Genomic DNA, 13,044 nt, shown 5'->3' on the forward strand with positions numbered 1-13,044 from the left:
AGAGAAAGGTTGAAAAAAGGCAGCGAGAGGGGAAATGGGTCAGCAGAGATCGATATAGGTCAGATGGACAGAGGGGATGGAAATGCGAGGTACAAGGGAAAGAGATCCGAAGCATGAAAAGGAAAGCACAATTGTGTGCGGAGGATAGATAAAGAAAATATAAATACCAGTGTAAAACGCATGAGTTGGGGTAATTATTACTGTTATTATTATTAACGGGAATACGTTTTATAGCGCCCAATGCCACATTTTTTCTGAGCACTTTAAATAAAGGATGGCACTGTAGCAAGGATCTCGCCCCCACACATAAACTATTAGAATAAAGACGTCCACTGCTTCTGTCACTTGCACACTTAGGTGCAGAGCGCACCAACACTCACTAATATATCATTAATGTTTTATCACACACGAGCTCTCTGAGGGTGTCCTACGGTTCCACAAGGGATCTCTCTTTCTCTCTCCGAGCCCTTGTGTCCTTGCCCCTCCCCGTTCTATCTACGCACTCTTTAGTTGATGGGTTTTCCTTAACATTCGGCTTTTAACAACACAGATTGGCACCCGCTACTTCCGCGTGCTCCTGTTTCTGCGCAGACTGATGGAAACACGGGAGAACAGGACGAACCGGATCATTAGTAACTGCTCGCCTGTGGAGTCAGCCCAAAGCGCCACCTCTCCTATTCCTCCCGCAGAGCCCGAGGACATTCAGCGCCTGCTGCAAGCATGCCACAAGGCCAAGGAGTCGGCGTACTGCCCCTACAGTAACTTCCGGGTGGGATCCGCCCTTCTGACCAGTGAGGGAAAGATCTATTCGGGTAAGTGACGTCACTTCGACACTGTCATAGGCATTACAAATAACCCCAAGGAACTGCTGCCTATTGAAAACCTGGCGTTTGAAAACAGGAGTATTTCATCATCCCACTCCAATGATGAAGCAATGGACAGCACTGACTTGTCACAACATCGTATATCTTCAAATTCCAGTAGCAATCATATATGTGCCTTCTGTGCCGCACCCTAGCGCTGTGATGCTGGCTCCTTGCTACACACTTGGTTCAATTGCTCTGATTTTGAGGACATGTTCAATTGGCCATAAACGAGCATGTGATCCTAAACCAAAACCTTCAATACACACTTAACCCATCTCGTGATACTGACCAAAGCGAAGGCAGCATTAAAAAAAGTCTGATGACACTACATTAAGCCAGGCCAGCATTTAAACTAAAGCTATTGTAGAAACAGTTGTACATGCCTCACTGGAAGTAACACCCGGAAGATTGCCACTGTTTGGATTTCCTCTCTTCATAGGTCCACTTAACTTGTACCTCTTCCATATTTTAGGATGTCATTTTTAAACAGGTGCATGTTTGGGAACAAAAACCGTGGCCCTTTTTATTCTTCAGGCCATTGATCATTACGTTAGCAACATTGCCATGTTCTTCAGCTAGTATATTATTATTCTGAGAAGTTCTTCTCTAGCAGCTGTGTTCTATATCAAAAGCTCTAAGAGTAGTACCTTTGTTGTAGTGTAGAGAGTCACAGTTTGAGTAATCGCAGAAACATAAAATGGCAACACTGCTTCATTAATGTGTAAATATTTCTTGGACTAAAAAGTTGTTACTGTGCTGTATGTCGGTATCAGGAGTCACCAACGGAGGATAAGCCTTGAGACATTTCTCTGAGATTCCTGACCTCATAACAAAATCTGTTTGTCACTTATTTGAAGTCATGGTTCAGAAAAAAGACAATTACCACCCAAGATAGCCTTTGCTACTAAAGCCAAACATGTTTACTGGAAAACAGAGAGAACAAGTGAGAAGGGTTGGTAGGGTAGAGCCAGCCTTTACTGCAGACCTTTGTTAACCATATACCCATCATTTGAGAACATAGTGACCTGGTAGATCATTAATCCCAACAGCTCCTCCATTGCAGAAGTGGCAAAGCTCCCTCTGGTATACAACCCTCCTTTTTAGATGAGTTCTTGGAACAGATTCTCTGAAGTCAGGCTAAATTCTATAAAATCGTGACAATTGGCTACTTTAATTTTAGGGCAACAGTTCAGTTAGATACTTTCATTTCTAGGGCGACAGTTCAGGTAGATACTTTCATTTCTAGGGCGATAGTTCCGATGGAAAACGTGCTTCAGACATTTCTCAACAACATGCATTCATTGAGCTTTATATAGTTAAGGCATGGCTCAACACATGCAACAAGGGAAACGATAGACCCCATTTAATTTCATTTATAAGAAATAAATCCCTAAAATGGCAGTTCAGCGATAGTCCTGTTCTGGCCTCTACTTCATCTTCAGTACGTTTTCAAATCTAAGCCACAAACCAACCATTCAAATTTAGAATTTTCTCCTTCCATTCCCTCCCAGATGTTTCAGAAACATAAACACTGAGGAGTTTGAGTAACCCTTTCTTGCTGCCAAAACCATTTCATCCATACCAACAGACTCTAACATATGCCTTGATAGCCTCTATCTAAATATAGCATTCCATCTGAAATCTCTACATCCTGCCAAACCCAGAATACCCACAGTGGGCACCACATTCACTAACAAGTGGTTTATAAGGAAACTCACTCAGCTGACACATTCCATCTGAAATCTGGAATAAGAGACACAGGAGAGGTGATTACAATGACCTCAAGAGAGCCCAAAAGACGTACAACCTGATTTAGAGTTTGCTGGATTGGGTTACTCCGTGAAAAACGTGGCAGATACCATGTCCACCGTATTATAATTTCCATAAGATATAATGAAATCGTAATACGGTAGACAGGATATCCGTCATGTTTGTGACAGATTAACCCCATCCACCAAACTCTAAATCAGGCTCTTAGTTTGAGAAAGAGATTTACAAGTCATGTAGTCAACCCAATAACTTTATCTTCAGCCGGGAAGTGCCAAGACCTGGTGAATTAATGAGCAATCCTTCCTTATCTTGTCAACAGTGTGAAGACCTCCTCGCAGTGGCGTAGCGTGGGTTGTCAGCACCCGGGGCAAGGCAAGTAATTTGCGCCCCCTAACCCGGGGCAAGGCAAATAATTTGCGCCCCCTAACCCGTGGATTTTAGCACTCGAGTCTCTTCCAAGATGTTGCGCCCGGTGCGGCCGGCCCCCCCTGCACCCACCACGCTACGCCACTGCCTCCTCGTGTTTTTCAAAAGCAAAATGGCAGAGCTCACACCAACATGATTAACAACCTGGGAGTGCCTCATTACCCCATTCCCCCAATTTCAACTAAAATACACCTTCACCTCATTCTGAGTCCTGGAAAACACTGCAATACTAAACCTGACCTTAAAACAGAGGCATCCATAGAAACTTCCTACTCAAGTTTAGTTGCGTACCACAGACAACCCCGCTTTCCCCTCACAGAATTAACTGACTTGATCAATGTCTCCAAACAGCCAAAAGTCCTCGAAACTGCCATCACCCTCCTCCTGAAAAAACAAACATATCCACTGACCAGGAAAGTCTGGGCAACTGTGGGCCTATCCTAAACTTCCATTTACTCATTAAAATCATCTAAAGATAGACAATGAGACAACTTCAAGAATATGCTGACCTTAACTATCTTCTGCTCAATCACTAGTCTGGATCCTTACATGCAAAGAGGGAGGGGCATGAGAGCAAAATTTCTCTTACCAGCGTAAGGGAAGAGCTTCCCCTCTTCCTGGTTTAGAACAAGAACACTATCCTGATTCCCCTTGTCTTTTCTGCAGCCTACAATACCATTGACTACACAATACCCCTGGAAATATTTGAATGCTGCATTAGAGTCACTGGATCCATGCTGCTATTGGTTCATTCATTCCTCTCTGACCACAGCAAAAAAGTCAGGATTTGTTCAGGCAAATCATTTACATGCCCAGTGGGGCATGACATTCCATAAAAATTATTTCTGCTGTGTCTTCTTTCCAACATCTCCCTATGCCCCTGGCCTATAAGTGTCCATTGTATGGTATCAAGATGTAGCAAGGGCCTGTAAGTTAAATGTTACAAGTGGATTACAGCACCTATTGTGCCATCCAGTACAGTAACGATGTAAACACGCTGCAGGACTGCCACCAGTAGTCTGATTGGGCAGGTTATAACTGCAAATTCAATCTGTTTGAAATGCCCCCTTTGTCAGGCCTAAACCTTTCTTTTAAATTTTTATAAGTCTTCCCTAAGTAGGCTTTACTGCCCACAGAGCAGAGTGCATGATATTTAAAAGTTGGGAAGGTGAAATTTTAATGTTAAACACATCCTTAAAGTGACTAGTCCCTCAAAGCTATTTTCACTATAGTAGAGTACGCTGTGAAAATGTTTTATGTGTAAGGAACTGTGATGTCCAGGTGTGCTTCCTAGGGATTCTAAAGTTTGTGGAAACTGACGTCTTGAACTACATGTAAGGGACCATGTATTTCCGCAATGGATAAGATATGTGAACGGAGGATGCACTAAAATTAGTTGGGCTCGAGAAGGATATTGTTTTATGGTTTCAGATATAATCGCTTGAACAATAATTCTTCCCGGAATTACCTAAATTTATCCCAGCTCCTTGGTAAATGTAACAAAAATTCACACAATTTCTGCAAAACCGTGGTGCTGTTGTAGAAGGAAGCAATAATTCTCACAGGAATAATTTCAGATATTACACATTTTCAAGGCAATTTAGTTTTCCCAGACAGTCAGTTAGGTAAAGAGGATTTATCCACTTGTTCCCACAACTAACCTCCCGTTGTTTATTTCCAACAGCTTAGTGAGTTAATTTTTCAAAATACACCTGGATTATAAACAACAAACATTTATATTAATGTTCCTAGCAGTGACACAGTTTTATCCATGTATAAGGTTAACTCAAGTAGCACTCACTCAGCCATCGCCAGAGGCCACATATCTGGTTAAAAACATCAATACTTGTCCAACTACATATACACTTGCTTTTAAATGTGGGCATCCCCATTGGCTGCTGCTTTAAACTCCTAGGGCTTCTTTACAAGCCCCGGTGAGCTGCCGCAATGTCACTTTTAGTGGCGGTCTGGCAGCGCACAGTGCAGGGCCATATCTACAAGACGAATTAAGGCAACCTGCATGGCTTTTCATGGAGCTGTAGATATGGACTGAGGCAACGCAGCGCAAGTCTCTTTGTTGCCTCACCCTGTGATTGGGAGGTGCGCCATTAGCGTTACTTTAACACCGTGGCATTTGACACATTCCCAAATTTATGAGATTTCGTAAACCTAGGAATGTGTCAAAAGTCTACGCCTCCCTGGGAGGCATAAGGGAGGCGCACATTGGAGAACTACCTTTATTTCTCCTCATTTATACTTTTTCTAGGTATGCTGCATTTTGCAGCACACCTAGAACGGTGAAAACACCTCTCAAGATTGTTTTTGTGCAGGAAGGTGTTCCTTTCTGCACAAAAACAATCATCTCTGCAACGCAGACACCCTTGCACCATGGTGCAAGGGTGCCTGCATTGGTGTATGCAGTCCATTGTGCAAAAGCGCAGAGGAAAAGGACAGGAATGCACTACATCTCATAGATACAGCACAATTCCCACCCTTTTCTTTTGACGCAGCATCCTTGCAGCGCTGACCTGCGCCAAGACCTCATAAATGACGCTGCAAATATGTAAATGTGAACAAAAACCTTAGTGCACCTTTAAGTTTACCCGGGGTATTCTGTGTTAATTGTTAGAATACTTTGTTTTTTTACTCTCTCCCACTGCCTTTGAAATAATCATTTACAGGACATGTATCATTGAAAAAATATTGTTTTGAGGTCAATGGCCTTCTCATTGGCATAAGAGTGAAAGGAACGAATGCAAACTCAGTGGGTCAATTTCCAAACTGCCACTGACAAAGCCAATAGTTTAGAGGGTTTATAAAGACAATTGGCATTCACAAGTGACTCAGAGAACAAGAACAGATCAGCCAGCAGCAGGGCAACCTTCACAACAGACACACCACACGTAACAAGTACAGCCAGAAATCTGCATGCTACTGTAAACCCAGAGAAGAGGGACAACATAGACGACAGGAGTGAAAGACTTTTAGCAACAAAACTGTTGCAGTACCACCAGCGACATGACTCCGCATAGGTACAGGAATTCAAGGTTTCGTCACCTGATTCAACGAACAATGGAAGCTGCAGTAAAAGAGGAAGTCTAGACTGGTCTTAAGCAGTGTACGATTTCTTCACTCAGATCAGGAAAAAACACTGAAACTATACACCATCTCTTTCTCTCCCTCTATCTGCTTGCCTCCCTCACGTTCATGTCATGTACAGCAGTGCAAGGTTTCCTCAAAAGCAAAGTGCATCCTGGGCTTCAGTTGTCTACGATTCCTTCACACACAGATCAGGAAAAACAATACGCACAGACACACACAGACACGCACACACACATAGACATGTGCGCGCGCTCTCTCTCTCTCTCAAAGTAACAGCAGTGCAGGCTTCCTTCACATGCAAGCTTCTTGCACACAGATATAACAGATGCAGCATCGCAGCAGCACAGCAGGTTTCCCTCACGCACAGAGAACAGTTAGTAAGTAGATGATGGGGAGACAAAGCAAGCTGATAACAGGAGTTCCCGTTCCAAGAGATAGACAAATCTATAGGTGCTACTGCTAACTGCATACACTGATGTGCATAATTACAAGGAGGTACTATCATGCAAAGAGATGCAATTGCTGTGAGACCAGAACTTGATCAATTGAATGCTTGAATCTATTTCAGTTAATGGTAATTATAGGGGGCCGCCATTTTGCTTACTGTGCCACCATAGACAAGGACCAGCCATATGCAAATCAGTCTTTTCCCTGCTTTTCAAGGTACAGTTTAGCCTGAACTGAGAGGACATTTAACCTCTGCTCCGGAACGGGCGACAAATGTTATTTTCATATGGTTGGACCCTATCTGCATTTACTCAGTGAGAATAGTTTTCCCTGTTTGCAGTTACCCTGTGATAAATGGTCCTTATCTACTGTTAGGAAGTGAGGAAAAACTTCGTTTGGTTTAAGCAATGCATTGGCAGCGCTTTTTTGTAGGTGACATGAAGCAGGTGAGGAAAAAGAAAGTGTTTTGATTCCCTTCTTTGTGGAAGGCACCTCTCAGCATCAGTGCAGCACATTTCGGTATCAAGCAACTAATTCAATAGAACCTAAAACAGAGCACTAGTGGGCAGCTGCACATCCCAGTATCCCCACACAGTTTACTTTCTATACTAGGCTTTTAGTGCCAGTTTTTTGTGGTACAGTTTGGCCGAAATGTTTCACATAATCATTAGAAGTTACTCGCTAAGTCTGATCGAATGCCACTGAAGCCAACTGACCCAGTAGTTTGAAGAGTTAAATGACCCCTGCAGGACATAACTTCAAAGCTCAACAGGATCAACTCAGCCTTTCACCTCATCAAGGTTAATATGTTGAGCATCATTAGGTAAGATAATGAAAATGCCTTCTGTTAACCATGCTTGGAAATGGTAACACCGTGGTGTTGGGTGTTATTGAAAAAGATGCTATGTAAGTAGCTCTCTCACACTTCATTGTGAACTTATTAAATATTGGTGTTTGTGAGATTCTCTGATAAGAAATAGCCTTAATGAAATCTAAGCTATTTTATTACACCGAATACCTATCTCTGTCCGGCAGGCTGCAATGTGGAGAATGCATGCTACACTTTGGGCATCTGTGCTGAGCGGACGGCGATTCAAAAGGCCATCTCGGATGGCTGTAGGAGCTTCAGAGCCATTGCCATCGCAAGGTAAGCTTTTACATGTGTAGTAAACTGTTTTCAACTTTGCAATCCCTCCTTACCACTCTTTTTGAGCATGCCAGACAAGATTAGGCAACTAAAGTCAAGTGGCCTTGACAAATACGATTTTCCTCTAGGGGAGTTTTGTCTTAGGCGCCCCACCCTTGAGAGGGACTAATTGGATGATTGTTCCACACCTGTACTGAGAGGTTACCCCGAGGCAAGAGGAACTTTCATTGTTGACTAGATGCCATTTGAAAAATCTGCATGAAATCTGTTAAAAACTTTTCATCCATCTCGACTCCCTTCATGGAAAGTTTTGTGCTCATCCTTCAAGCTGGGGCCAAGAAAAAGGGGATTGGGGGTGCCAAAACGGAGCTTTTCCATATTAATTCCCACAGGCAACTTTTTTCTCCGATACAGAAAAAAACGGTTGAACCGCATTACATAAACTCTGGCAAAATGTGTAAATTTATTTGTGATTTGGTTTAAATTTGTTCAGACTTTGCAATAAAGCAGCATTTAAAGGTGTGATCAGGTTAGGCATGAAGCAGTCAGCTACGGCGGGGGAGCGCCCCCCCGCCAGCATCAGCCACTGCAAACCTTTAACACCAAAAGGATAATAAACGATGTTTATTATCCTTACTATGTTTATTATCCTTTCGTGGTGAAAGGGGCTTGGTCAGTGGGGATGATAGGGACAAGGTGGGGTGCACTGTGCACTGTTCACTCCCCTCAGGGTGCATTTGTGTTGGCCGGCCGTCTCGGGCTGGCCAAACACACATGCGCGCTGTGTTGCTGTGCTGGAGAGAGCAGGTTCCCTGTCTGCCTGGTAGGGCCCTTGCTGGGTGCTCCAGCCAGTCCTAACGCTGCTCTGAGCAGTGTCAGGATTGGCTGCAGGGCAGGCTGGGAGCTTGTGCCTGCTGCGGGAATGGAGGATCAGCAGCACGCAGGTAACTTTTCTGAAAACCTTTAACAACAAAAGGATAACAAACTATGTTTAATATCCTTTCGTTGTTAAAGGGGTGAGGCCAATGGGGATGATGGGGATAAATGGAGTGCACTGTGCATTCCCTCAGTGCGCATGTGTGTTTGGCCGTCCGTCTAGGGCTGGCCAAACACACATGCGCACTGTGCTCTTTCCAGCCCGGCACTGGCTACTAGTCTGCCTGGGAGCGCCCTGGCTGGGTGCTGCAGCCAATCCTGCCGGAGGGCAGGCTGGGAGCCTGTGTCTGCTGAGGGTGTAGTGAATCCCTGTTTGTTTTAATGGGATAACAGGAGTTAGCTTAGCCGTAGGCTTGTACACTCGTGCCCCGTCACCTAGTGACTTTTAACCTACTTAGCTTGCTCTGTCTTAGCTCATTTAATTATTTATTTCCTCTAAAATGGCTGCCTTGTTTATAGTTAGGCCACTTGTTATGAGTTTTATTATCAGTGTCACTGCGCCAAGGCGTCAAGATCAAGCACAAAAGACAAACAGTATGTGTTCACACTTCGGGATTTTCCCTCTCTATACTTTCGATGGATTGTTGATATTAATTGCCGTCCCAAGCATGCCTGTTATCTATTGTTTTGAAATACACCTATGTCAGGGGACCTTGTAGATCTGTATAAATACATCACACTTCAGACAGATAATCAGAGGGATTCCGACCAGAGGGCATCGCCACCATCGCTGATACTGATGCTGCAGTCGTCTTGACGCTGACCCAGTCTTCGTGTCCCTACGGAGTCTGAGATAGAGACCTCATTCCAAGGTAACGAGGGTTGGGGGCTCCTCTCATGGACATGGCTTTGGCAGATTAGGTATAGCAAACCCAGCTCTCCTTTAGGTAGGAGGTTAGGCCTATTCTCATTCGGGTATTAGGGCATATTCAATCTCATTCATATATATATTTTTCTTTCTTATATTGCAAATATGGTGGGGATCTTTATAACCATGACTCTTCTTCACAATACTGTTGCTTGGTATATTCATTATCCTAATCATTGCAGTTCATGCAACTTATCGCAAATGGCAGTTATGTTAAATAAAAACTATTATAAGTTCACTGCATCTGTGTTATTGCCTTTGTTTGTATGAGACATAATACATCTGTGAGAAAAGGGTAATTTCCGTTTAACCACGACAACCCTGAGATATCTTACTTTGAGTCCATGCGTAAGCGACTGCTACAAATCACCTTTTACTATTGTGTTTCTGGTGAGGTACTGCTAGTGAGCCGGTAAGGTTTGGACAACAGTTAGAACTAGTTGTCGGAAGAGACTTAGGGGGTCATTCTGACCCCGGCGGTCCATGACCGCCGGGGCCAGGGTTGGCGGGAGCACCGCCAACAGGCTGGCGGTGCCCCGGAGGGCATTCTGACCGCGGCGGTTCGGCCGCGGTCAGAAGAGGAAAACCGGCGGTCTCCCGCCTGTTTTCCGCTGCCCCATTGAATCCGCCATGGCGGCGCAGCTCGCTGCGCCGCCATGGGGATTCTAACACCCCATACCGCCATCCTGTTCCTGGCGGGTCTCCCGCCAGGAACAGGATGGCAGTATGGGGTGTCGCGGGGCCCCTGGGGGCCCCTGCAGTGCCCATGCCAATGGCATGGGCACTGCAGGGGCCCCCGTAAGAGGGCCCAAAAAGAATTTCAGTGTCTGCATTGCAGACACTGAAATTCGCGACGGGTGCAACTGCACCCGTCGCACCTTCCCACTCCGCCGGCTCAATTCGGAGCCGGCCTCCTCGTGGGAAGGTAGTTTTACACTGGGCTGGCGGGCGGCCTTTTGGCGGTCGCCCGCCAGCCCAGTGTAAAACCCAGAATAACCGCAGCGGTCTTCCGACCGCGGTGCGGTATTCTGGAGGGGGGAAGTCTGGCGGGCGGCCTCCGCCGCCCGCCAGACTTAGAATCACCCCCTTAGTCACCTACAAATGAAAGTACTGTCATCCTGAGACCAGCAGTCTTGCTCAGAGCAAGAGTCCAAACTATGACAAGGGGATGGAGGAGCGTCTGCGTAGCGCTCTAGTACATTTAAAAAAAAATACTTTTATATTTACCCCCCACACGCTGCCCCGCCCCTTTTAACCCCCGCCAGCCGTGACTGGAAGCAGTTAAACTTGTTAGGTATATATTTGGAACAGCTACTCTCTGACTGGCCAACTTAAAGGGGACTTGGCTGTCCCGATTGGCTGGCTACCTAAACAATATGTTGTGACAGCCTTTACAGAACTTAGGAACATAGTCCCTGAGTTCTGAAGTACATTAAAAAATATATAAGGGTTAGAGTGAACACACCCTGACCTATATAACATTTGAGAATATTTAAAGAGCTTCTGTTCATAGCTGATGGCCATCACAGGGTACTATGGAATTGTAGTAAACTCCTGCTCCATAGTTGTTCTGCCTGACACTGATTTGGTTTGAACCAAGATACTTGAGGAAAGAATAGTAGTTCCGATTCTGTGTCATGTTCATTGTATGCCCCGTAATGAGGTCATCAACAACAAAAACAAAGTCTAGAATATTGTTCTCAATTTTCCTTTTTTTTTGGTCTCTCTACTGCCTGAACACCCCTGAACCATAGGCAAATGCCAAACTAACAACATGAGGGAAATATGACAAGATCTTTCTTAACGTAAAGCCTGTGCTTTGTATGGCAAATGAAATCATGCCTGAAAACAAACACAAAGGACAACCAATGTAGTTTGCTTCTTCATGAATGTCAGCGATAGAAAGCAGTCAGCATTACAGGTCAAGGGAATTAAAAAAAAAACTACGATCCACACACTTTCATTAGAACTATCAGGACTGATGGATAACTCATGTAGCTTATTAGGTTACATATTTGGAAAAGTGAGCATGGAATTAAATCGAGTTGCTCCATTTAAAAAAGAAAAACACATTTTTGGTGGGAGTACCTTCTTAACTCGTATCATAAGGATCAAACATGTTTGCTGTAGTTGCTCACTTACCCAGTGTAACAAAGGCCTGATGTTAGAACATTTTTCAGGGCTTTTAAATTCCCTACAATGCCTCATGAACATGTGGAGCAGCACACCCACATTTGTAGTTCTTTAGTATAAAGGTGACGGAGGCCTATCAATTTCCCTTTCTTTGTTTAATGACTGACTGGAGGATCTGGTGACATTAAATCTATAACCAGGAAGAGGAGTGGTAATACAAATTAATTTCTTCACCAGAAGTCAAAAACGTTCATTAGTAAACATATTGATTCATATCCTTCCAGTGCTGTGTGAGTTCCTACAACATTTGTGTAACATGTGAGCGAACCCTCAATGGGTAAATTAAGGCACGGTTTTGAAATGCCACCTGTTACAAAACCAACACTATGAACCCTGCTACCAAGAACATTCAGTTGAGTAATGTTGAAGGAGCAATTCACTAAATTCACCTGTTGGAAAAATGGCAATGATTTCTTTCAATTGATTACTGTCACCCAAAGTTCTGCTTCAGCCCTGGAAAATCGACACCCTAGTCTTGATGCAGATGAAAAAGGCAAACTTACACTATCAAGGCATATTTAACTCCATCCTGATTTTAACGTTTTCCGAGATGGATTTTGTTTTCCTTATTGATCTATCCTTCTTTGTCATCTCTTTCACAATACCGCCTTAACATGATATCCCTTGTCAGTTATTTTGAACTTCCTGTTTATGTTTCCCTTATTTCAATGGCCCCTTTTCCATTCAAGTGAACTTAGACTAACTCTTGTTATTCAGGATTATGCTTGGAGTCTATTGCTAACCAAGAGGTTTGTTGGCTATGGGGTAACCGTGCACAGCCTAGTGACACTGACTTTTAGGGAATGATGTTCTATTGACTGGAAGACATTGTGAGAGTCCCTTCTGCCCAACCGTATTGCCTGTATATTTTAAGATTGTATATAGTTCCTACTGTGCATGGGCACTCTGCATAAAAGTTCCTAGATGGATTTACCAGCTACCCAACACTTTATTCTTTGTCCTTGGAGGTTCCTATACATTTCACACTTTTTAAATTAAGGTTGGTGTCCTCTAACCAAAGGGTCCCCAACTGTAAATCTGGTGCGTCCCATGGCCACACTTGGTGACTTCTCAGGCAGGTGTGACAATAAATTGGTCTCCCCCCTCCACTCCCGATACTGCCAAGTGGACTAATTGTTTCACTCAAAACATGAGGGTTTGGCTCAGCACCTGAGAGGGAAGCTAATTCATAAACTTTTCTTTAATCCCCTTCCTGCATCTTAGTTCCAACTTTCCCATATTGAGGCAGGAATGCAATAGAGGGTCAAGGTAGTTCGGCAACTTTGTAA

General features: G+C 44.1%; 1 protein-coding gene across 1 annotated transcript in view; it reads left to right on the top strand.

Moving 5' to 3' along the window:
* Positions 1-13,044, top strand: part of CDA (cytidine deaminase) — a 37,024-nt gene that overhangs the window by 253 nt on the left and 23,727 nt on the right. The window contains exons 2-3 of the mRNA XM_069240274.1: positions 551-812; positions 7,647-7,758. Of these exons, the coding sequence (XP_069096375.1) occupies positions 596-812; positions 7,647-7,758 (329 nt within the window). The 5' untranslated portion in view covers positions 551-595. The remainder of the gene's footprint in view (positions 1-550; positions 813-7,646; positions 7,759-13,044) is intronic.

The sequence above is a fragment of the Pleurodeles waltl genome, chromosome 6 (genome assembly GCF_031143425.1).
Source record: "Pleurodeles waltl isolate 20211129_DDA chromosome 6, aPleWal1.hap1.20221129, whole genome shotgun sequence".
Lineage (NCBI taxonomy): Eukaryota > Metazoa > Chordata > Amphibia > Caudata > Salamandridae > Pleurodeles > Pleurodeles waltl.